The 27,287-nt window shown below is 34.1% G+C and overlaps 1 protein-coding gene across 1 annotated transcript in view; it reads right to left on the bottom strand.

The window, feature by feature from the left end:
* Positions 1-27,287, bottom strand: part of LOC126891712 (probable multidrug resistance-associated protein lethal(2)03659) — a 138,455-nt gene that overhangs the window by 35,196 nt on the left and 75,972 nt on the right. The window contains exons 6-8 of the mRNA XM_050660976.1: positions 17,828-19,114; positions 5,703-6,117; positions 2,476-2,626 (exon numbers count right to left, since the gene is read on the bottom strand). Of these exons, the coding sequence (XP_050516933.1) occupies positions 2,476-2,626; positions 5,703-6,117; positions 17,828-19,114 (1,853 nt within the window). The remainder of the gene's footprint in view (positions 1-2,475; positions 2,627-5,702; positions 6,118-17,827; positions 19,115-27,287) is intronic.

A 27,287-nucleotide genomic window follows, 5' to 3' on the forward strand; every position in this document is an offset into this window, starting at 1 on the left:
AAAATCGGATTATTTAAGGGGCCTAAAATAATAAAAAAATTAATTTTTAGCAATGCAAATAATTAAAACCGGTATAATTTGACTTAAACTTTCAAATTAATGCTGTCAGCAGAATTGTTATTTTATTTTTTAATCAAAAGTTATTCGCGTTCAAAAATTGTAATTTTTCGAATTTTTGAAAGTTTCACTGCGTTTATCTCGAAAACTATGCATCCTACGAAAAAACTTAAGAACATTTTTTGCTTAGAATTACCCAAGAAATACAAAAAAATGTTTTATTTTGCGAAAAATCGATGTTATGTAACTCCTCAAGTTCTTTGTTTATAACAATCTTATCGACATCCGGATCAACTGTTACCCAAAAAAATCGTGTTCTACGGGTCAAAAAATACATAAAAATCTTGGGTAAGTCCATCTAAATAAAAGAGCCCGTAGCACCCCCTCCTGGCCACAGGACTAATTTGTTTATAAGCCAAAAAATTGTTTATAACTTTAAAACATTGCTGAGGCTGCTTAAACAATCCGATTTTAATTCTGTAAAGTGCATTAGATAGGTGGAGTGCTTCTTTATATGTAAAAAATTTACAAATCTTTGGATGTTCTAGTTTTTGTTGTGCAAGATTTTAAATTTTTTAATTTTTTAAAAAAAGTTTAGATTGCAAAATTATTATTCAAAATCTAGTAAGTCAATTTTAATGAAATATGGTGTACGGTTTTAGCACATTACAAAAATTTTCTAAGCGAATTAGGAAGGTTCCAAGTGTAACCTAAATGATGGAAAGTCATTGAATAAGGACAGGCTTGTTTTGCCCCCTTATTTTATATTTATTGCTATTTTGCAGCAAGGGTGATAAATTAAGACATTTTTAACCAATCGCATCTGAGGGAAAATTTTATTATCTTTGTTTCATTCCAATACGACTTTGTTCCAAAATGAATCGTTTTACAGTTATAAGCAAAAAATAGAAAAAAAAAACGAAATTTTTTGAAATTTTTAAATATTTTATTTTTTTTATTAATGTTCCGGGCATATTTGAGAAGGAGCATAAATAAATTATTATTAAAAAAGTTATCACCTAACTTTATCCGCAAAAATCTGAATGCCACCTCTCACATCCACCTAAAAACAGATCCTTACTGTTCTATGGTAATACTCAGAACGAGGGAGACCACGTTCATTCTCTTATTAGAACGTTTAATTTATAAAACATATAGTGTTATAGAACGTTTATGTACCAGATAAATATGTTACATTGGTTAGACAAGCAAAAAAGCATGGAAATCCATTCAACGTATATGAAATGGGTCATGAGAATTTTTTTGATCTAAAACAACTATCAAGTGATATGAAGGATTCTTTTAAGACGGAAGAAGGTGGGTCAGTCCCTCTTTTAGGAACATGCGTTTTAAAAGTTACCAAAGAAAATCCTAGTCACCTGCTATATAAAATGTCGTACAAAGAACAGGAATTTAAAACCATAAACGTTCTTCAAAGCAAACGACGACTTCCATCAGCACGTGACGTTACTCTAAAACAAGTTTACAAGAAGAAAGTGGGAATAAGTGAAAAAAAAGAAAGCTGGCCTGCTCTCTCTTTTTGAAAAGAAAAAAAAATGTAGCGGTTATGCCACAATACTATAGGGATTTTTACGCTAACTTGTAGAGATTTTCATTTTTTTTAATGGGAGCCCAAATTTTTTGTTTTTTTTTTATTGGTATTGTACTATAACTGCGATTATTTTCATTCATTGTTGTTTAAACTCTAATAAAACATTTAAACTGTTCCCTGTTTTATTGTCCCTAATAACCTTATAATTGTGAAATAGTACAAAATGTTTATAAAGAAAAGTATTATAACTCAAAATGGTGATGAAAAATATGGGTTGGGGGTCGTATATGGATTGGATGTAAAACCCATATTGTCAGTTAATACTGTAAGTTTTAATTATTCTGATGAAAAGGATATTTAATATTTTATTGCTTAAGTAATCCAATCTCGTAGCCCATCTCAATCTTTAATTGTCTTTTCTGTAAACTTAATGTTTTTGAAATATCATACTATTCTTCCCAATCAACGATATATGTATTAGTTTAAGAAACCATTTCTGAGTATTTTGAACGGTCACCAGATGGCAATCAGCTACTCCACCCCATTCTAAAATCCCGTATACAAGATGAGATTGACTAGAGAGTTAGAATTAGTCAATTTATCCATTTCGTATATTTCTTCACCAGCAAGAAGGGGTGAAAGTCACCCCCAGGCAAAAGCATACATCAGCACAATATCAGTTTTCTTCTTTGACATGTTACCTATGTGGATGCCAAATTTAATGTCAATCCTACTGATCCGTTAAAATTTTGAGCAAAAACCGTGATTCAATGTACTATAGCGTGAATAGAGATTGGAAACCGGAAGAAACAAGACGCTATAATCGGATATTATAATATAAATTTCAGTATCGTTTTTATACTTACTGACGGATTCCACCCTCTTAACGTCTCGACTGGTTTCTAAAAATATGACCCTCATTACATAAAACAATATACCTATGCAGATAGTGGGTATCATGATCCAGTATGTCAAACTGCCTATCACGAAACAGATTGCAGCTACCTCGAGACCAATCTGAAAATAAAAATTATGTTAAATTGTGTAATCAATTATGTTAAAATACATGGAGAATGACTAAACAAACCTAGGACAAATAATTAGATGTTGAATAATTAAGAAATGTTAGATGAATAATGACGCAACTCTAGATAGGGTTGAAAATGGGGGGATTAAATTAAGATAATGAAATTCGCACCCACAGGGATAACAATAAAAGCCATCAGTGTAAGAATAAACACCATACCGATGGTCCTGGATGATTTTAAATATTAAAAAATCGTTTTTTGCTCTCCTGAAAAATTTGGCTTTAGCAGTTACGTCATTATTGTTCCGGACCGGCGGTTCGACCACTCATCTGCAGAAATTTTTCGTGCGGCAGTTTCCAAAACTACGTAATAAGACGGAGTAATAATAAGAAGAAGTAAGCCTTATACACAATACTGCCACTACAAATGTAAAACTATGGTAAACAAAAGAGTAAGTTTTTAATCTAATAGAACATAAAACAAAATTAAAAATGTTACTCTACATCTACATCCTACCTGACCGAAAACAATGGGAACCTTCTCTGGTTACACCTCCGAGGCTTCTACAATTTGCAAGCCATAACGGATGCTGAGACTAATGAAGATGAGGGAATTTTACAATTTATAATTCACGTTCCATCTGCTCAGCGCGGTAAAGTTCCAACGAGAATGGTTCCCTTTTTACTTCAATCAGAGTAAATGTAAATCAAAATGAATAACCATTTTCAATTTCGTTGCAACACGAAACTACAGCCGCATCATATTCTAGTCCAATCAGAGAGTCCTGTAAGCACCTCTACCGGTTTCGAAACTTATTAGTCTCTCATCAGGAGGCACATATGATGCCCTCTCTGACCCAACCAGGACAAACCCCGGCGTGCAGTCACGAATTGCAACGAACGAAATGGCAGGGATGTCCTAGCGACAACTGCTAGCAAAAGACTAAGTTTTCAATCTAATAGCACATAAAACAACATTAAAAATGTTACTTTACATTCTACCAGATTGAAAACAATGGGCAGCTTCTCTGGTTACACCTCCGAGACTTCTACAATTTGCAAGCCATAACGGATGCTCAGACTAAAAAAGATGAGGGAATTTTACAATTTATAATTCACGTCCCATTTGCTCAGCGCGGTAAAGTTCCAACGAGAATGGTTCCCTTCGTACTCCAATCAGAGTAAACATGTAAATGGTTATTCATTTTTGATTTACATGTTTACTCTGATAGGAGTACGAAGGGAACCAATCTCGTTGGAACTTTACCGCGCTGAGCAGATCGAACGTGAATTATAAATTGTAAAATTCCCCCATCTCCTTTAGTCTCAGCATCCGTTATGGCTTGCAAATTGTAGAAGCCTCGGAGGTGTTACCAGAGAAAGTTCCCATTGTTTTCCATCTGGTAGGATGTAGAGTAACATTTTTAATGTTGTTTTATGTGCTATTAGATTGAAAACTTACTCTATTGCTAGCAGTTGCCGCTAGGGCATCCCTGACATTTCGTTCGTTGCAATTAGTGACTGCACGCCGGGATTTGTCCTAGTTGGGTCAGAGAGGGCAGCATATGTGCCTCCTGATGAGAGACTAATAAGTTTCGAAACCGGTAGAGGTGCTTGCAGCACTCTCTGATTGGACTAGAATATGATGCTACTGTAGTTTCGTGTTGCAACTAAAATTTGTTAATTACTTGTGAGTAATTGTTTGTAGTTTGTCTCACAAAACATCAGATTATGCTGCTGACCAGACACGCTGACCAGTCATATTTCATAGCAACCATAGTCTTTTTTTCCTAGTCCTGTCTTTTCCACGAACTTTCCTTTTACTATTAGTAGAGTATATCTGTACATACTAATTATTTCTCAGTATGTGGCCTAGGTATGATGTTTTTCTAACTTTCACTGTGTTGATCAATTCTCGTTCTTAGCCTAGTCTATGCAGCACTTCTTTGTTTGAGGTATGCGATATCCAACAGCTTGGTGATAGACAATACACAGTGTGGATCCCGCAATAAACTTGTTTTCAATAAAGCAGTGGTTAATGCTGAATGTAGCATCAAAATTAATGGCGTCAATATTAATAATTTAAGATACGCGGATGAGACGGTATTAATTGCGAGGAATTATGAAGAACTTCAACATCTGATTAATAGGATTACCACAACGTGTGATGAATATGGACTCAAGCTAAACACCGTAAAGACCAAGATGATGGTTGTCAGTAAGACGCCAATACAACTGGAAGTAGTAACAGTTTATGGTGAAAACAATTAGAGAGAACTAACAGTATCACCTACCTTGGTTGTAATCTAAAGGAGAACATAGAGAAAGCCAGTCCTGCATTCTTTAAGATAAAGAAACTTTTATGTGGAAACAAACAAACACGCAATCTGAAAATTAGACCAGTGAGATGTTATGTGTTCTCTACTCTTTTATACAGTGTCGAAGGTTGGACTTTAACAGATACACTTCTCAAGAAATTGGCCGTTGAAATCTGGGTATATCGGATAATCCTTCGAATAATTTGGGTGGATAGAGTTCGTAACGAAGTTGTTTGGCACCGGATGGGAAAAGTCACGGAAGTCGTAAAAGCAGTTAAAAATCGAAAACTTGAATATTTTGGCCATGTTATGCAGCACCCAGAGAGAATGGATTAACAGATCCTCTGCATCCCTATTCCGACCTGCCGTCAACAAAATTACTATAGCCAATTTGATAGCCAACGCTTGATAATCGAGCACAGCACATGAACAAATGAACAACAAGAAGAAGAAGGACGTGGAACCTTCGATACTACTTCTGGCGTTTTGGTTTCAGTTTAAATTTTTAATAGTTTGGTGTCTTTCTCATCTAAACCGACTTCTTGCATTCATTCTAATAGTATATTTTGTCTTACTCTACCAAATGCTTTTTCGAAATGTCTACAATTACCAAACAACATATTAATTATAGCATTAGATTTTTATCTCATGTGTTTTGTTGTGTTACTCTAAATTACTCAGATACCATTATTCAGGTTTATTCGATTAATTAGTAATTAACAAAAATAAGCAAAATTTATATACTTACTTGAACAGTATCCATGAAAGTCATTGGTAAAACTTCATCTAAGGCACCGATATCTTTGGAAAACCTATTAAGTATTCTCCCAGAAGGATTTATAGTGAAGAACCTCATGGGACTATAAACTATGTTCTCGAACATGGTATTGTGCATTTTTGTTGAGGCAGTTATAGACCATGCGTAGAATGAAGACGATCTAATGTTCATAATAACGACCATAAGAATGTTTAGAGCGCTAAAGTAGATTACAGTGTTTTCGCTTATAAACAATGGGGTTAGCCACCAGTCTGCGAATCCTGTATGATCAACTGGTTGAGGAGAAGGACTGGTAATGTCTAACGGTGCAGTCATATTTTCTAAAGACGCAGGTGCTGTTGGGGATGCAATATTTTGCAAAGCTTTCCATTGTTGAATATTGACCCTGTGAATGAATAAGAATAAATATTTAACAGAATTAGTAATTGGACTATACTATCAAAATTAGTAAAGACAATTCCAGATTGTTTTTAATTTAAGCGATTTTTATGTATACAGTGAGGACATTTAGGTTGGAATAAATTCATTTTCTTGAGAATGAGCGATTTTGGAGAAAAATCCGGAACATGTCGATTTTTATTTTTAAATTATGATTTTTGGCATGTATATCATACTAGTGACGTCATCCATTTCGACGTGATGACGTAATGGATGAGTTTTTAAATGAAAATGGGGGTCGTGTGCTAATTAATTTGAAAGGACATTCAATTCTCTATTCAGTAATGAAAACGTATATATAAACAAGATAATTATTTATTCAGGGTGTCCAAAGGTGCAGTGGAACTGCACACTGGGGTCTGAAAAACCCAGACGCATGAATCGTTCAATGTAACTTGCATACGTCTGCTTTTTTGGCGATTCCTTGCACGTAAATTCAGTTAAGAGCCGACTACGTTGGAAGACAGTCGCTTCTCCACGTAAGTTTTTTGTATAGTTTGCTATGACGCTTTTACTGGAGCTGTGGGTACTTCGGATCCCAGTATGCACTTAAAGGGTGTTAACATTTTGAGGTGATGTTTTGTTATTTGCTAGTACGGCAGATTCTAAGAGAAACTATTAGCGTCCATTTATAACAAAAGAATTAGAGTGGGAAGCTGAAAACCTGTGGGCGAATGAAGATGAACCTGAGACCATCGAAGATGATTTTGGAGACTCATCAGATGAAGCGATGATTACGTTCCTGAACATCAGTCTGACACTGATAACGAACAAAGTGACGACGATAATGAAGTGGAACAAACAGAACCCAATACCTCGCAAAGAAATATCGCCAGTATACTGGGAAAAATTGTTTAGAACATCGTCCTGTTTAGAACATCGAGCTCAATTATGCTATGTGTGTCAGAACCAAAGTTGAAGTCCCTGGCTAAGAAAGAAATAGTTAGATTGTAACAGCATTTAAGTTTTATTTTAGTTTAAAGGGTTTTTAAGGCTATGGGTACATAATTCGCAAATATTTTACGTGTATCCCTACTTTTTCTGTCTTTACACGACAAATTACGTGTAGTAAAATTCACGCTGGTGTGGATATGTAAACATTACTAGAATGTCATTCTACTTGAAAATGTCATAATTAATTTAAAGAGATGGCTTTTGAATGTTCTTGGATAACTGTTATTTTTATAATTGCAAATTATTAATTCAGTTAATAAATGTGATAATTTTTTCACTAACTATGTTTTCAGTGATTGTAATAATTTATTTGTACAACAAAAACTAATAATCAATCGAGAAAAGAGGAAAAGTGTTAAAGTGATTTTTTAATAATATGTTGTTATTTTGGAACGCTTACAATTTTGAACATCTCTAACAACAAAATACTTGGATCACAGGATATATCTGATGTATTCTCTGCTTGGATCTTTCACAAATAATACACAATAAATAACTTTTTATTAAGTTCACGTCTTAAATCAATTATTTATCAAATACACTATATATCAATAATATTTAATCAATTTCTCAAAATATTCCCGATGCAATGTCAAATATTTAAAATTGTCACTGATTGTCAGTGTCTGACTGACAATATATGCTGACAATATTATATTCGGTTGAGTGCGTTGTAAGACAAAGACAGATTTGGAAAATATTACCACGGCATTGTGTTCATTTTTTTCAAATCCTGAAAAAACCAATAAATATTTTTGAAAAATTTAAACGCAGAATGAAAGACTAAATTATTACCGAGGGCCGAAAGTCCCTTAGAATAAATAAAAAGTTTATTTTGAATGAGATATTTGAATTTAAAAATCACACTAAATTTTCTCTTAGTTTTTTCACCCCTGTAACTTATTAAAATAAACATTGTAGAAGTTCTCAGGGACTTTCGGCCCTCGCTAATAACGTAATCTTTCATTCTGCGTTTAAATTTTTCCAAAATACTTATTAGTTTTCTCAGGATTTGAAAAAAATGAATCCCCATTTGAAAAGCATTGCAGCCGAAAATACGTTCCGATCCCTGGAATTTTGTTTAAAGTGTAATAAAAGCACTTGTTTATATTTTTTCACGTTTATCAGATCTAATGAGAAATGTTTTTTTTTTAAATAAACATATTTTGAAAATAAGATATTGTTGTATATTGTTTTGTACTACATCCGCAGAAAAAAATAAATAAATAACATTTATTACTAAAAAAACCGCTGATATTTAAGATCAATAGAAAACTAACGCAGTCTATACCAGCACAAAGCGGAGTCAGACAAGGTAACTCATTAAGCCCACTGATATTTAATCTAATAATGGACGAAATAATAGAGGCAGTACGTAAAGGTCATGGTTACAGAATGGGGAATAAAGAAATCTAAATATTATGTTATGCAGACCATGCCGCAATAATCGCCGAGACAGAAGATGATATCCAAATATTAACACACATAGACGAAGCAAGTTTTCAATCCTAATAGTAAATTAATAATATTGAAAAATATTAAAAATCACTAAAAGGTTTTTAAATTGAAAACTTATTGGTACATTTTCATGGTAACACCTCCAAGACTTCTATAATTTGCAAGTCATATGGATGCTGCAGTGAAGACGAAAGGGAAGGAATTCTACACCTTGCAATTCACATCCCCCGTCTGCAGCCGGCAAAGTTCCAACTGAAAAATGCACCTGGTTACTCTACGGAGTAATACGAAAAATAAAATAAAAATGTGTATCATTTTTATTCGGTTGCAATGCGAAGGCAAACCAATCTTACTTTTTAATTAGAATACAGAGTGCAGTCCAGTTCCTTTAACCGCGATTTTCTGCTCTTATTGGAGCTTCATCAGAAGGAACGTAGGCACTGTTCTCCATACTCCAACCAAATTGCATCGAGAGGTTTTTCCACACATCGCAACCAAAGTGATGATAATAGGTGGCAAGCGCCATCTGGCACTTGAAAGACGAAGCAAGTTTTCAATCCTAATAGTAAATTAATAATATTGAAAAATATTAAAAATCACTAAAAGATTTTTAAAATTGAAAACTTTTTATTTCTATTTATATATACTGAAAATTTTTTATTTTATTTTTCGTATTACTCCGTAGAGTAATCAGGTGCATTTTTCAGTTGGAACTTTGCCGGCTGCAGGCGGCGGATGTGAATTGCAAGGTGTAGAATTCCTTCCCTTTCGACTTCACTGCAGCATCCATATGACTTGCAAATTATAGAAGTCTTGGAGGTGTTACCATGAAAATGTACCAATAAGTTTTCAATTTAAAAATCTTTTAGTGATTTTTAATATTTTTCAATATTATTAATTTACTATTAGGACTGAAAACTTGCTTCGTCTTTCAATTGCCAGATGGCGCTTGCCACCTATTATCATCACTTTGGTTGCGATGTGTGGGAAAACCTCTCGATGCAATTTGGTTGGAGTATGGAGAACAGTGCCTACGTTCCTTCTGATGAAGCTCCAATAAGAGCAGAAAATCGCGGTTAAAGGAACTGGACTGCACTCCGTATTCTAATTAAAAAGTAAGATTGGTTTGCCTTCGCATTGCAACCGAATAAAAATGATACACATTTTTATTTTATTTTTCGTATTACTCCGTAGAGTAACCAGGTGCATTTTTCAGTTGGAACTTTGCCGGCTGCAGACGGGGGATGTGAATTGCAAGGTGTAGAATTCCTTCCCTTTCGTCTTCACTGCAGCATCCATATGACTTGCAAATTATAGAAGTCTTGGAGGTGTTACCATGAAAATGAACCAATAAGTTTTCAATTTAAAAATCTTTTAGTGATTTTTAATATTTTTCAATATTATCAATTTACTATTAGGATTGAAAACTTGCTTCGTCTTTCAATTGCCAGATGGCGCTTGCCACCTATTATCATCACTTTGGTTGCGATGTGTGGGAAAACCTCTCGATGCAATTTGGTTGGAGTATGGAGAACAGTGCCTACGTTCCTTCTGATGAAGCTCCAATAAGAGCAGAAAATCGCGGTTAAAGGAACTGGACTGCACTCCGTTTTCTAATTAAAAAGTAGGATTGGTTTGCCTTCGCATTGCAACCGAATAAAAATGATACACATTTTTATTTTATTAACACACATCTTCAATACAACCGCTAAGAAATACAATATGATAATATCAGCAGAAAAAACCAAATGTATGACAACATCTAATACGATGTAAAATCGAAATTAATGGGAAAATAATAAAGCAGGAAGCAAGGTATAGATATCTGGGAATAGATATAACCACTTACGGAGATGTTGAAGAGGAATTACGACAACAAAGCTTAAAAGCAAGTAAAGCGGCAGGATCTCTTTATGACACAATCTGGAAAAACAAACACCTAAGACACAAAAGCAAGAATCTATAATGCAGCAATTAGACCTATATTGACATACACGGCGGAGACAAGACCTGACACATTTAAAATGAGACGACTACTATAAACAACAGAGATAAAAATACTCCAAAGAATATCAGGGAAAAGTCTGTTGGAGAGGGAGAGAAGCGAAAACATAATAAGATCATGCAATGTAGAAGACATAAATGGATGGGTGACAAAACGGAAACAGAAGTGGAACGAACACACTAGTATAGTGGCAGAGGATATAATAGTACGAATAGTACGAAATAAGTCACCAAATGGACGAAGTATTGGCAGACCAAAAAAAAATGGTGCGATAACTTAAAAAATTTAGGAGGCTAATATTGAAGAAGAAACAGGTTTTAAAGCCTACATACAAGAAAGAAGAACAAGAAAGAAGAAGAAGAAGAATATATGTAAAATCTAGATGATGACAAATCTTGTAGTCAGTAAAGAGATATGCATAGGAACAAGAATCATAGACCAGTTGATAGCTTATAAATAGGTCATGAGATTCGTATAGGAAAAGATAACCAAACCGTTGAGCTTCTCCATCGTATAAGACTGAATGGACAGTCTTCGGCAAGCTGAACCCTATTTTCAAATCTTCTGATATACCAATATGTCTTAAAAGAAAAACCTTTAATCAGTGTGTTTTGCCAATGTTGACTTACGGAGTGGAAATGTTGACCATGAAAAAGCAAACAGTGCAAAAGATCGTGTGTCTCAAAAGCCCATGGAGCGTCTTATTTGGGCGTTTCACTAGGAAACAAGATACCATACCGCCAGATACGACAAACATCACGAGTGACTAATGCTTAGAGAGAATAACAACACTGTAATGAAACTGGACAGATCACGTGGCTCGAACGATAAATAACAGATGGACAAATTGGCAGGTGCAAATTGGCAAATTGACAAAAGCAGGTCAGGCCATGGAGCTGGGATATCTACATTGTAAAATGGCGTACATCCTATCCTCCATGCTATGGCATTCTGGACGAGCCATACAGCCTTTAGTCAACACCCCGAAGTATGAGCGGGAATACAAAGTGTAAAACTACTCATACGCTTATGAAACGCACCTGGCGGATCGTAAGGGCCTTCACATTTTACTCATTTTCAACTAGTCTTGAGTGAAATGTCTTTAATCTTTCCTATCAGCCTCTCTTGGCTAACTCTTGTTTCTCCTGACCCCGAATGGCTATTAGGTTTCCGAGGGCAGACGGGTCACTATATTTCTTTCTACTACATACTCTTCACCGAATGATTGCCAATATAAGCAATCCCCCACTTACTGACCAACGGCTTCGGGCGGATTAGCTGGTAAGTGGTAGGGCACTCTTTTGTCCTCGGGTCAAGAAATTGGCCCTAAAGGCGGATGACCCAATGAAGTGGTCAACGGCATAAGGATACGGAAGGGAACGGAAAACCACTGTATTAAAGGTTTAAAATGGCATTCCTAGACAATCATAATGGCATTTGAGAAAGCCCAAAGACACCTTACTGATCATGGAAGTCGGAAACCAGGACTCGGCAGGAGAGGTACACTTGAAGAATATGAGGCCTCTCAGGTCGTCAGCAAACGAAACCCCTTATAATCAGAAAGAAACCAAGAAAACCATTGTTTTAGAAAAAATAGAAAAAGGAAGAACCCTAAGACTGGCCACATGGAACGTACAGAGTTTGTATCAACCAGATAAACTCGATAACCTAACAGCTGAAATGGATCGCCTTAAGATAAATATATTCGGTATCAGCGACGTTCAATGGCCCGATTCAGGAAAACTAACCACAAACAACGGCATAATGTATTATGTTGGTAACAATGATCCAAGACATCGATATGGAGTTGCCATACTTGTAGACAAAGAGACCAATAAATCTGTCGTTCGTTTTACCCCCTACTCAGAAAGATTGATGATGATTCAGTTACAAACATTCTCTAAAAAGATAAACGTTGTCCAAATATATGCACCTACTGCAGACAGAGATGAGGCCGAGATAGAAAGGTTCTACATGCAATTGAACGAAATCATAAGATCCACAAAAAAGATGACATATTGTTAGTGATGGGAGATTTCAACGCTAAGATTGGAAAAGGAAAAGTGGATGGATGTGTGGGAGAATTTGGCTTGTGAGAAAGAAATGAAAGGGGGGACAGACTTGTCGAATTCTGCCAAAGCGAGGAGCTGGTAGTAATGAATACCTTATTTAAATTACCTAAAAGAAGACCTTATACCTGGATATCACCGGAAGATTCGGAAGATCACATTGTAAGAAACCAGATAGATTACATTTTAATCAAATCCCGATATAAAAACACTATAAAGTCTGTGAGAACATAACCCGGAGCTGACATAAATTCAGCTCATAATCCATTAGTAGGCGTAATGAAGGTAAAACTAAAAAAGATCCAAAAACAAACAAATATACCACAATTTGATGTCTCAAATATAAAAGAAGACCCTGTACGTCAGAGGCTAAAAGCAGAAATAAATGATAACTTAAATAAAATCAAACAAGACGTGATAAAAACAACAGATGTAAATGACAAATGGAACGTGATACAAGAAACGTTAGTAGAGGCAGGAAAAAAGATATTACCCAAAAAAATAATAAAAAAAAAAGAGATGGGTGACTTCAGAAATCCTAGAGCTAATGGAGGAAAGAAGGAAACATAAAGGCAGGAGTAAGGCAAAATACAAGGAAATCCAGAGATTAATAGGAAATAAAATAAAAGAGGCCAAACTCACATGGCTAGCAAATCAATGTAGTGAAATAGAAGAATATTCTAAAAAGTATGATAACTTTAACATGCACAAGAAAATAAAGGAAATCACAAATACACAGCGAAAAAAGAAAGATGGCCTTCTTAAAGACATAAAAGGAAAAATTATTATAGAAGTCAAAGAGAATTTAAAAAAGTGGAAGACATACATAACAGATCTGTTTGAGGATAATAGACAAGAACCGGAAGAAATCGACAGCGAAACGGAACAAGAGATCATAATGGAGGAAATCGAACAAGCAATACGAAACGCAAAAAACGGAGAAACTGTAGGTCCAGACGAAATACCTGCGAAATTACTGGAATGTCTAGACGATGAAACTCTACCGGTACTACTGGATCTGTTTAATGAAGTATATAAAACCGGAAAAATCCCTCAGAAATGGTTGATGTCCACTCCACCTTTGTAACAATACCAAAAACAATATACGCCAAAGATTGTTCGGACTATAGGACAATATCACTAATAAGCCATACCCTCAAAATATTTCTAAAGGTGATTCATGGAAGATTATACAGAAAGCTAGAATATAATATGGATGATACCCAATTTGGGTTCCGCAAAGGACTTGGAACAAGAGAGGCATTGTTTGAGTTTAATGTCCTGTCTCAAAGATGCTTAGATATGAACCTGGATATTTATTCCTGTTTCATCGACTTCGAAAAAGCGTTCGACAGGGTCCGACATGAAAAACTAATAGAATTATTGAAAAACAGAGATATAGACAGACGAAATTTACGAATTATCATCAATCTGTATTGGAGTCAAAAGGCCAATATAAAGATAGACGAAAAAGAATCCGACAATATCGATATAAAGAGAGGAGTAAGACAGGGTTGTGTTATGTCGCCGCTACTGTTTAACCTGTACAGTAGGGTGGAACGAAAAAGGTCAAAAAATTAAAAGAAAGGAAAAATTCTTGTACATTTAAAAGTTGTGTCAGGTGATGAAAATAATTGGTGCGAGAGCATTTTGAAATAAAAAAATATCTTGAGGTTCCATATTGGATTTGAAAAATGAAAAAACAAAAAAATTATTTTGACGAACAAATCAATATGGCTCTGATCAAATTTCAATGATCGTGTTTTGCCAACTAAGTGTGACATTCTAAAGTGCTTTCTCTTTATTCGTAATGAACTTAAGTTGACAAATAATAATAAAGATCCATCTATCGCCGACGTCTTGAATGCCATTGCAACGAAATTAGAACAAATATGAATAAAAGCTTCTATTCCAACATTATCGCGTAAGTGCATTCAAGATATGATTAAAAATATTTATACACAGTATCAAAATCTGCGCCTACTTTTGAAACGAAAGGTCGGGAGTTCAAATCCTACCAGGGGAAAAAATTTTTCATTTATTATAAATTAATAAATGGAAAATAGTTTCTGTCCTTGTGGGATCGGTACTCACCGGAGGGACCGCAGACGTTCGGAAACAATTTGCAAAGACAATGACGTCGACTTTGCAAAGTAACAAGACACTTACTCAACACACACACTACACATTACTCCCCTGACTTAGTGATAAGTTATACAATTACGTGGCTAAAGGTTCTAGTTCTAAACCAAAGCCAGAATCAGAGAAAAAAAAAAGTATCGAAATCTTAAGCGATAGGTACACAAAACTCAGTAAGCATCTGATTCATAAATAGAAAAGATTTGCCAGTTTAGAAAGGAGTGTAAAAGTTATTGAGTATCGCGGCTTGCAAGTGCAACAGGACTGTAAACGTGTTTGTACTTGTGATAAAATCAAGAAAGTACCACAAAATGAGCGAATTTTTCTTCAAGATTAACGATCCTGTCGAAAAATGGCAATTGGACCAGTGGATATTGCAGCATCTGCAGCAATAAGGAAGAAAATGGAAAGAAACATGAAAGCAAAGGCAAGCTCTCAAAAATATAATATGTACTGCCGAAATTGTTCTTAAAGCATGTACCGTTGATTCCTCTAATCCTTCCATAAGTAGCAGCTTGTCTGACTCAAATTCTTCTGGTGCAGATGATCATGAAGAAGAATTCATTGCTCCTTTGTCAACAGTTACAGTCCAACTATCTACGTCATAAATACTGCGGCACTTCACTTCAATGGCTAGTATGCTTATTTCATTGCAATGAGCTACCTCTACGTCATTTAATTCAAGAGTTAGATGGACGCACCAGTGGACCACTTGGTTTTTCAGGGCCAATAGGGAAACTTCTGGAACGCTGTGAAGAGAAGGCTGTTGTCGATTTTGTCGCAATAGAAAACAACCTAGCAATATTATTAGAAACAACGGACCTTAGTAACGATCAGAAGTACTTGTACCAAATCAGTCAAGCAGTTGCTGCGGGAAAATGTCCTAATGATTTGAGCCTTAAAAAACCTGGGAAAATATCACACGCAAGGTGGCTGACAGTTGATAATCGGTTGCTTCGATTGTATGTTGGAACTGAATGTCCCAGCCCCCAATTAATTATGTTAGTAAGTTTCATCCAAAAAGTGTATGAACCAGTTTGGTTTGATATAAAACTGTATCCTAGCTGTTCTGACGGTTCAAAACATTTATGGCGAATGATCCATTATTCACGATTTCTACCAGTTGACCAAAGAAAAACTGTCAATGCCGTTATCCAAAGGAATGCTTATTTTTCCCATCCCGAAACTGTATTACTGGGTATGATGAAAGATGAACGAAAACATATACGGGAGCTAGGACTACGCAGAGTGCCGAAAGCTAGAGAAAGTCAGAAAGAAAAAAAGGTCCGGAGATCCAAAATACCAACATTAAATTTTAATGCTGCAGATTATAATGACTTAATTTCTATTTCTGGATTCAAAGTTACAGCTCCTCCTTTGCTAAAACATATTTCCAATGAAGATGTAAGGGATATGATTGATTCTGCGAATTACAACAACATAGAGGTCTTAAACTGTACTTGTCATATAAAATCCGTGGAAAGAACTGTTAAGTTAGTAACTGAAGCATCAGCTACTGTTTGTGGACCAGAATCAAGGGATGGCTTTATTCGTTCAAGGTTGCAGTCTAGAAATATTATGCCGTTTTTTAACACAAAATCAGACTACCAATCTTAAAATGTATATTGTATCATTAAACAATTATTTAGATTCAAAGAACTGATTAAAAAATTAATTTAAAAATTTTTTTTTGCTCTTCCCAACAATTTAAATTTAATATGGAACCTGAAGATAGGGTCCAATATAAAAAAGATTTCTTACAGATTTGTTATACATCAAAGCACAACTTTTTCGCACTAGCCCCATAAAAAATAATGACTTCGAATTTTTCGTTCCACCCTACTGTACAGTGAAGCCATATTTCAGGAAGCGATAGCGGAGCTAAGTGATGGAATTTTTATAAACGGAAGAATATTAAATAACATAAGATTCGCTGATGACACCGTTATAATGGCAGACACCCTGGAATCGCTACAAGAATTGCTAAATAGAATTAGCGATTATTGCATTCGATACGGACTAAAAATAAACAAGAAAAAAACTAAATTTATGATTGTCTCAAAAACAGAACATGGAAATGAAAGGTTAATGATAGAGCAAACCCAAATAGAAAAAGTTAAGACATACAAATACCTGGGAACCTGGGTTGATGACAAAAATGACCAAAGCAAAGAAATTAAAGTCCGAATTGAAACTGCAAGGCAAGCATTTATAAAAATGAAGACACTGCTTACAAACAAAGACCTTCAGTTGCCTCTCAGATTGAGGGCTCTAAGATGCTACATATTTTCTATATTGCCATACGGAATGGAAGCTTGGACATTGAAGAGACAACACATAAGAAGAATAGAAGCGTTCGAAATGTGGTGTTACAGAAGAATATTGAAAATTCAGTGTTTTCATAGGATTACCAATGTTGAAGTTCTACGACGTTTAAATAAGGAGTTAGAAATTATGAAAAGTATAAAAACTAGAAAACTGGAGTATTTGGGTCACATTACCAGAGGAGAAAAATATGAGTTGCTGAGAATTATTATGCAAGGAAGGATCCAAGGAAGAAGAAGCATAGGAAGAAGACGTATCTACTGGCTGAGGAACCTTAGAGAATGGTTTAACTGTAGTTCATTACAACTAGTCAGAGCAGCATCCGACAAAGTGACCATAGCGATTATGATATCCAACCTCCGATAGGAGAGGGAACTTTAAGAAGAAGCAGGACAAATTGGATTCTTGAATGGAGACCAAGAGATGATGCCTACCGAAGCAGAGGTCGTCCACGTTGGACTGATAATCTAAAACTTTGTCATAGGAATTGAATGCAAGAGGCACGAGATCGAAACAGATGGAAAATTATGAGGGAGATCTATGTCTAGCAGTGGACAAGCGAAGATTGAACGATGATATTTTAAGAATATTAGAAGATATAGTATAGGGCTTCTTACGAAATCGAATACGTACTTTCTTAGTAAGATAAAGATCGCAAATGTAAACAGAAATATTGATATAATAATTAAATATTTAGAATTACTTACCAGAAAGTAACGAAATATTGGCACATACTCAACAAAGCTTGGCCCATTACAAACAGAATTATTAAACAAAGAGCCTTAAACAGATGCCCACCTGCTTGAGCGTATTTTAGATATACACGTCCAGAAATATTACCAGTACTCTTAGCTTCTCTTTGTAACACCTGCACTTCTTCTTCTTCTTCATCTTTCTCTTGTTTTGCTTGAACAATTCTGGATTTCCTTCTTATTTCTTCCTCTTCCTCTTCTATATTTGCCAAAACTTTACTGTAGTCTGTATTGGAGTTTCTTATGTCATCATATGATCCAGAAACAGCTACTTGACCATTCTTTAATAAATATATATTCGGTATTTTCTTTAAATATTGTAGCTGATGCGTCACCAAGACGACGCATTTGCTTCCAAGGTATCCACAGATACATTCTTCAAATATCTGTTTACCAACATGAGTATCAACGGCGGATAGGGGATCATCTAGTAAGTAAATATCAGCTTCTTTGTAAACAGCTCTAGCTAAGTTGATTCTAGCTCTTTGTCCTCCACTTAAAGTAACTCCTCGTTCACCCGCCAAGGTTCTATCTCCATGAGGAAATAGAGTAAAATCTCTTTGTAAGGCACACACTCGTACTACTTCGTTGTATTTAACTTGGTCGTATTTTTCTCCAAATAGAATATTTTGCCTTACGCTACCTCCAAACAGCCAAGGTTCTTGAGATGCATAAGAAATTTTACCACTTACAGTAACAGATCCACGTTGGAGCTCGAGCTCCTTCATTATTATGTGCAGTAAGGTTGTCTTTCCACTTCCTACAGATCCAACCACAGCTGCTAGATTACCAGGTGTTACATCCATGTCAATGTCTTCTAAATTGTTCTCGGGTTGCGACTTCAACCATTTAGCAGACGCATCTCTAATATGGATGCTTCCCTTATCGGAACTAGGTAATTCTTTCATAGCAAGTTTGCCGTTTTTGTTACCGTTTAAAAAGTTTTCAGGAATGAAATTAGCGTCAGTCTTGAGCTCATCATACTGCAAGAATTTCTGGATTCTCTTCATCGATATGTACATCTCGGAGCCTTGAGAAACGGCCTGAGGGAAGAAGTAAGTCAATGTGCCCATCAGACGGTAATATGAAGTAACTGTGAAGGCATAGGAAGCTGTTAGAGGATTTCCTGTCAAAACAAACGTTACCAAGCATATGGCAACAGCTACGTCATTTAAAGTCATGGCCAAGGACATCAGAATTGCACGAATGACGGATGTTTTCCTGATAAACTTTACTTCATTCCTAAAATATTAAATAATAAAATGTTATTTGTAATATATTATTAAAATTAGTAAAATTTCAATTTCAAAAACTAATATTAATGCCGAGATATTTGAAGAGATTATTTACAAAAGGTCTTAAATTTATGAAATGGTGAAACTCATGTTTCATAGATTTTTATAAAAAAAGGTAATTAAGATACACTTTTAGAAGAAGGTCTAATGTTTCAAAAATTATATTATTAATTTTTATACAGACTTACAAAAATTTTGAGCGATTCGATTTACTAGAATTAAAATCATGTGACATGGATTTAGGACATTTTGGGAATAACAATATTTAATATGATTAATATCAGGTAAATTTTAATTGATAAACTCAAGTAATATTAATCCACAATAGCTTTTAAGATATTCAATCATAATCACCGTTATTAGAAATATACATATAGTTGATTTTTGCATTAGAGTTTAATGAAATGGTAACAAATCAATTGGAAGTTCTGTCCGACAAAATACATGGAACATTTTCGTAGTCTGACGTTCCAAATTTTTAACCTGTCCCACAATTAAAACTTCCCCTCTTCCAGTGTTCCCATACATCAAAGTTTGTCCGACTGGACACCCTTAAGCTATTACCAAATTTTCAGCTTGTTATTAATCAATATTTTTGTGGTACGCGGGATCCAGGTCTAATATATTGGAAAGATTCGAGTAGCTGGACTTGTAACCGACTTCGTAACTTTTTATCTTTATGGATTTTATTTCTATTACTATTTGAAAAGTATTTTTAGCGAACACTTCTCAAGTACCGCTTACACATACTCGGATTTTGGTCGGTCGATTTTATATCGACCGTCCATAGAGAATCACATGTGCGAACGGGAAATTTCCCACAGGCCGACCGCATATCGGTGCCGGCGTGTGTAAAATGTTCCGTTCTAACATGTGGTTCACTATCGGAATTTGGACGGCCGATGTAAAATCGACCGTGCAAAATCGGTGTGTGTAGATATACACTCACCGGCACGAAAAACGGGCAACTATAGCCTCAGGTTTTCTTAACGTTCTGTTTTTTTATTTATTCGCTTATGCTGGATAATAAAAAAGTAGGAACTTTAACAACTAACCATGTTCTTTATCAATACAGGGTGTTTCTAAATAAGTGCGACAAACTTTAAGGGGTAATTCTGCATGAAAAATAATGATCGTTTGCTTGATAAACCTATGTCCGCAAATGCTTCGTTTTCGTGATACGGGATGTTGAATTTTTTCTTACAAATTAACGATTTATTTATTGCTCTAGAACCGGTTGAGATATGCAAATTAAATTTGGTAGGTTTTAAGAGGTAGGTATTTCGCATTTTTTGATATATAATTAAAAATGTTATATTCACCATTGACGTGCATACGGGTTATATTACCCGCATGCACGCCAATGGTGAGTATGTCAAAAAATGCGCAATGACTACCTCTTCTTCTTCTTCTTGTGCCACTCCTATCGGAGATTGGAAATCATCAAGGCTACCCTGACTTTATTTACAGCTGACCTAAAACGTTCATTAGTGGTGCAGCCAAACCACTCTCTCAAATTCCGCATCCACGACATTCTTCTACGGCCTGGATTCCGTTTTCCTTCTATTTTTCCTTGCATTATATTTTGAAGTAATGCGTATTTATGACCTCTCATCAGGTGACCCAAATACTCGAGTTTTCTTCGTTTTATCGTTAATAAAATTTCTGGGTCTCTTCCTATCCTTCGTATTACTTCAAGATTTGTGATTCTTTCAACCCAACTTATCTTCAGCATTCGACGGTAGCACCACATCTCGAAACTTTCAATATTTTTTATGTTGTTCTGTTTGAGAGTCCAGGCCTCTACACCGTATAATAGCGTGTTAAATACGTAGCCACTTAGCATTCTTAATCGTAGAGGGATGCTTATATGTCTGTTGCAGAAGAATTTTCTCATCTTTATGAAGGTGGCCCTGGCAATTTCGATACGTCTTTTTATTTCATTGTTTTGGTCTTCAGTTTCGTTTATTAAAGTTCCCAAGTATTTATAACAATACTTTTTCAATTTGAATGCCGTTTATACTAATATGTGCTGGTTGTGTCATGATTTTACTGAAGACCATATACTTGGTTTTTTTGATATTAATGTTTATGCCATAATTGTTGCAAGCAATATTTATGTTTGTAAGTAATCGTTGTAATTCTTCTACTGTTCTTGCAACTAGTACAGTGTCGTCTGCGTATCGAATATTATTTACAACCTCTCCATTGATTACGATTCCTTCATTTGCTTGCAAAAGGGCTTCCTGACAGATGCTTTCACTATATACATTAAATAGCAGTGGTGACAAAATGCATCCCTGTCTTACTCCTCTACGTATTTCTATTGCTTTTGATATCTCGTTTTCTATTTTGACTACCTCTTAAAACCTACCAAATTTAATTCGCATCTCAACCGGTTCTAGAGCAATAAATAAATCGTCAGTTTGTAAGAAAAAATTCAACATCCCGTATCTCGAAAACGAAGCATTTGCGGACATAGGTTTATTAAGCACACGGTCATTATTTTTCATGCAGAATTACCCCTTAAAGTTTGTCGCATTTATTTAGAAACACTCTGTATTGATAAAGCACATGGCTAGTTCTTTAAGGCCCTAACTTTTTTATTATCCAACATAAGCGAATAAATAACAAAACAGAAGGTTAAGAAAACCTGGGGCTATAGTTGGGTTTTAATTTCAATATTTTATAAAGGCTAGAATATTCCACAGGGTGTCGTGAAAATTGAGAGAAAAATCCAGATTGATTGGTACACCCGGTATACAATGAAAATTTACCTGTTTGGAAACAATATTATTACAGCGATATTGCTAAAGAATAAGGCTAGAGCATATTAAACAAATTAATTAAATCGGACAACAGGTTTAGGACACACGAGATATCAAAAATGACCCATTTTTTGGGATGCCCGTTTTTCGTGCCGGTGAGTGTATTTTAGCGGGTACACGACATTAGACCGAAATCATTATACCGAAAGCAGTAGACCGAACTCATTAGACCGAAAAGCACTTTACCGAAACCTCACTATACCGAACAGAATTCGACCGAAATGGTACATAAATTTAAAAAGATTGCAGTAAATTATGCTAATATTTTGTATATCTGTCTCTTTGTTAATTGTGTTTTTTTTTGTGTTATTTTATAGGCTGTGTACAGTACAGTACTGTATTGTACAGTCTGATATAAAATAATTTTCATCCGTTAAACAAATTAGTAAGGGTAAAAATAAATTAAGGGTAGAGTGACGTTAACACCATTTTAACTATTTCTAATAAGCATCCAAATGACATTTAGTTGTAATTACATTTGACTTATTTTTTTACTGTGACAAGTAAAAAGAAATTAAGGGTAATTTTATTTGCTTCTAATTTGAATTTCATGATTATGACAACAACCATTATGGATAAAGGGTGAAGTGAGGTTGATGTTATCCTTACTCAGAGTACAATCCTTTTTGAGCACCCTGTATTATGTACCTAATGCTTTTCGGTCTCCTACTGTTCGGTCTGAGGTTTCGGTAAAGTGCTTTTCGATCTAATGAGTTCGGTCTTAGCGTAACACTTTCTGAAACTTCATACATTAATCAAAATATTGCTTACTTTGCCCAATAAGAGGCCTAGGGCTTCTAATAAATATATTATAATTTTTTAATACGATATTTTTTCTAGAATTTCTGGAATTGTTGCTGTTTATGAATTTCCTTCATGTGAATCGTCTCCAAGGCGGTATGAGATGATAAAATATACTTGTATGACGTCAAACTGACAGTTTTTGTCGTCAATATACTTGTATGATGTCAAGCTGACGGTTTTTATCCTCTCGTATAAAAAAAATATAGTGTGGTATATTATGAACCCTCTGTATAAATCATAATTTAAATATGATGTTATTAACCTTTAAGGTATTGAACATACATAAAAACAATAGCTTATAGTTTGTATCACATGTTTATTACGAGTGAACTTGAACTATATTTGTTATGGTTCAGATAGGTATAAAAACACGCTGAGCAATCAGTATGGATATAGATATACAAATAATTATTAGAAGTTAGTATGTAGTAAGGCGAGGCGCTATGAATCATTAATGGCATTGTTTAGATATTGGATACCAGTGAATAAAATATAATGTATAGTAAGACGTGTTTAGTCTTTTTAATTAATTAGAAACAGAAGGCAGTAAAACACACTATTTAAAACATGGCTGATCCTGCAGATTAGAGGAGGTCTTCTGAAAGGAGCAGAGATGGCGGTAACAAATTGGAAACGGAGACGGCGAAGATGGACCAGGACGAAGATGCAGAGAACCCAGGGAACAAAGACAAAGTGATAAAAAATGTAAGTAAGAATGTCTATCTTTATTAAAAATGCTTCCCTCGTTTTTATATTAATATTGAACATTGAATATTTATCTTTGCTGATTTTTGAATAATTTATGAAGTATCGATTTTTTTTATCTATGAATTTTGAAACATGAAGTGATTTTTTGAATTGAATATTTTTATCAAAGTTTATTATATATGTTATTATTGAATTTTTATTGAATTTTGAATTTTTATTGAATTTATTTGAAAAATTCGATTTCGATTTTTAGTCCGGTTATTTTTGAATATTTTATGGAATCTCGAATTTTTTTTCAAAAATTTCTATCGAATTTTGAGATATGAACTGATTTTGAATATTTTTATCTAACTTTTGCATATGCTATTTTTGAATTTTTATTGAATTTTATTAGCAGTTGTTTTTGTTATTGATCTTTTAGATACATTTTTATCGATTTTGTGTTAAATTTTTTTATGATATGAACTTGAATTAATAACTTTTGTGTGACTAATGATATATAAATGATTTTTTTTAATGAATAATGATTAGGGATGACATACAACAAACATTGCTATAAGCAAGAGATATATTTTTAACGAACCGATCTGATGAGTCGAGATAAGGAATTTGAAGAAGAACTATATAGATAAGAAGAAGAACTAACAATATTATAAGCTAAATATTATGAGGCAACTAGAGACAATGAGAAACCCACTGCTCTTGTCAAATTAGGAAGGTACTAAGTGATTTATAGAAGCTTGAAAGCTTATTAGAGACCCACTCTGTGTGTTTGAAGGGTACCTATTTTATTCATGATTTTTCGTGAATAAACAACGGCCTCAAAGCAAGGGATTGAGGTTGTGATATTTTTAGAAGAATTTGAACCGCATAAAATACCTATTTCGTGTTTTGAGTTAACTATACCACCTTAATGGTGCGTACAGATCAGGGCGAAAATTCGGGTTAATATTGGCGGAGAACTAAGACATCCGAGTGAAACCTCTTTTATTAAGGTAAAACGAAGGTATCGGAGCTAGTATATGAAGTGATGATTATGATGTTATATGAAATGATATATGAGATAAATGATATATGATTGTTATATGAAGTATGTATATGAAGATGAATTATGTACACTGTAGAAGTGCTATTATATGAAGAAAAATGAATTATATGAGTTGTAGTACCAGACAAGAAGAAGAAGAGAAAAAAAGATAATTTTTTTTATTAAAATATGTGGGAAAAATGAAAGAAGACACATAAAAATTGCAAGAAAAGAAGCAAAATTAAGAAGATACTAAGCAAATAAGTAGCTAATCATTGAATTATGTCTAAGAATTAAAGTTGTAAATTTTTTTTGCTCTAAAGTAATGTAAATTATAAATAACTTATTTTTAAATGTATATAATGAATTCAGGTTAAATTTTCGCGGAAAATGGAAGTGTTTGAATTAAGGATAGACAATATCTTACAATAAGTGTTAGTAGATAGTAAGCAAAGGGACACAAAAAGTGAAATTTTTAGACATTCAGCAACAGAGATTAAATCTTTATTATAGGTACAAGAGAGTTATTAGAAGTTTTTAGAGACACATTAGAAGTTTTTTAGAGAGATTACATTTTTATTATAGGTACATTATTTTAAAGTTAGTAAGACATATATAAATAAATCAAAAAAAGACTGAAATAGGAATTATTAATAGAGTAAAAGATACATTTTTTTTACTTATTCGAGTAATACTAGCTTAGCTTAGGACTTTTAGTTAGATACGAGATTTTTAGTTAGGTAGATTAGATTATTCCCCTGCTTATAGGAGATGCATATAGGCACTAAAAGACTATATTAAAAATCCCGATAGGTTTAGTCACTGTTTTTATGTGGACACTGTTTTGTGAATGGAGAAAAGACTAAAAAGCAAGACGGAACAGAAAGTGAATTAGTGACAATAATAAACAATTTTTAGGATTAAAAAAAAAACTCTGAAACGTACCATGTTACAGTTAGTTAGCATAGTTAGGAAATTTAATTTTTGAAAATGGTATTAGGTACAATAACCATAAACATTTTGTAAAAGGGAAAGAGGAATATACCGTCAGATATTCTTCTTCTCTTCTTAGGACTTTCTTTTTTTAAAACGGCGGAGATGTGGTATATTATGAACCCTCTGTATAAATCATAATTTAAATATGATGTTATTAACCTTTAGGGTATTGAACATACATAAAAACAATAGCTTATAGTTTGTATCACATGTTTATTACGAGTGAACTTGAACTATATTTGTTATGGTTCAGATAGGTATAAAAACACGCTGAGCAATCAGTACGGATATAGATATACAAATAATTATTAGAAGTTAGTATGTAGTAAGGCGAGGCGCTATGAATCATTAATGTCATTGTTTAGATATTGGATACCAGTGAATAAAATATAATGTATAGTAAGACGTGTTTAGTCTTTTTAATTAATTAGAACCAGAAGGCAGTAACAACACACTATTTAATACAATAGCAATAACGAAAATTCCTGTATTAAACAAGGAAACATGAATATGAAGAAAGTCAGTGATTGCTGCAGACCATATTCTTGACTTGTTTTCTATATTTTATAATAATATAGTTAGTTGCCTTTTTTAATTTAACAGTTATCGACTACTCATAAAAATATACTTTAATTTTTAGTTTTTTATAGAATTATTGATAGTCCTTTAACCTTCGAGTGGTAACGTACGGTCCCTGACACCGACGTAATGGATTTTTCGCGGTAAAACTCAAATGCGCTTATTTTTTTGTCCGCGCGGCCAGGTAGCTTTCAAATTCTCATCACACTATTTCGTCTTGAAAAATCTATGGCCAAGTGTGGATAGTTCATATGTTATTTGACCTGACGGTGTGAGAGACCGAGGTTACCATTTATGTTATACTTAACGGTAAGTTTTTGTCGTTTTTGGTCCATAGTCAGTTTAAATAATAGATGTTAATTTTAGGAGTTGTATGTAAATATTGATTATGAAAGAGAACAAATCAGGTTGCAACAACTTTTTGACGAAATTGTTGCTAATTTCGAACCAGAACCGTACAGTGCGGTGCAGTGGAGTGTATAAAAAGTGAGGAAACAAACGGACAATAATTTCAGTTTGTGTTGGACATTTGTTGAATAATTTTATTTTTTTTTGTGACATTTCAACCCTTGTCGATATGTTTGTTGATATTTTGTATTCAAAAACTTGACATGTTTTTGTAATTTGTTTATCAATTATGTTAGTATCAAAAAGAAGACACTTTTTTTAATGTGCATTTTTGTCCCGAATATAAATAAATATTGATCATTTCTTACTATATTGTTATTTAAATATAGTTATATTAAACATTTAGTCACATTAAAATATTAACACAAAATCACAACCTAAGATATTCATTATTAAAAAAGTCGGTGTCGTAGACCGACGTTACCAACTATGTTACAAGAATTCACCTTACCGGCGGAAGGTTAAAATGGTTCAAATATGATTTACGCTTACCCAATATAGTAACTTGCAGTTTACTGCATTTTTTGACAAGAGTTATTTTTTAATATTAATCTCTTGCATTAAAGGGATTATATTTACAATCATATGTGAGACGAAACCTTTCCATTTGTGTTCAAAAAATTTAACCTTTCTGGTTAAGAAATGTATGAGAGTGAGTATGAGAAAGAAAGAAAGAAGTGAGTATGAGACTGACGAAATTTTGTTCGTAGATTGACGTTACCAAATGAATGGATTCATGAAATTTTGTAAGATCATACCCGACGAATATA

The sequence above is a fragment of the Diabrotica virgifera genome, chromosome 9 (assembly GCF_917563875.1).
Source record: "Diabrotica virgifera virgifera chromosome 9, PGI_DIABVI_V3a".
Taxonomy (NCBI): domain Eukaryota; kingdom Metazoa; phylum Arthropoda; class Insecta; order Coleoptera; family Chrysomelidae; genus Diabrotica; species Diabrotica virgifera.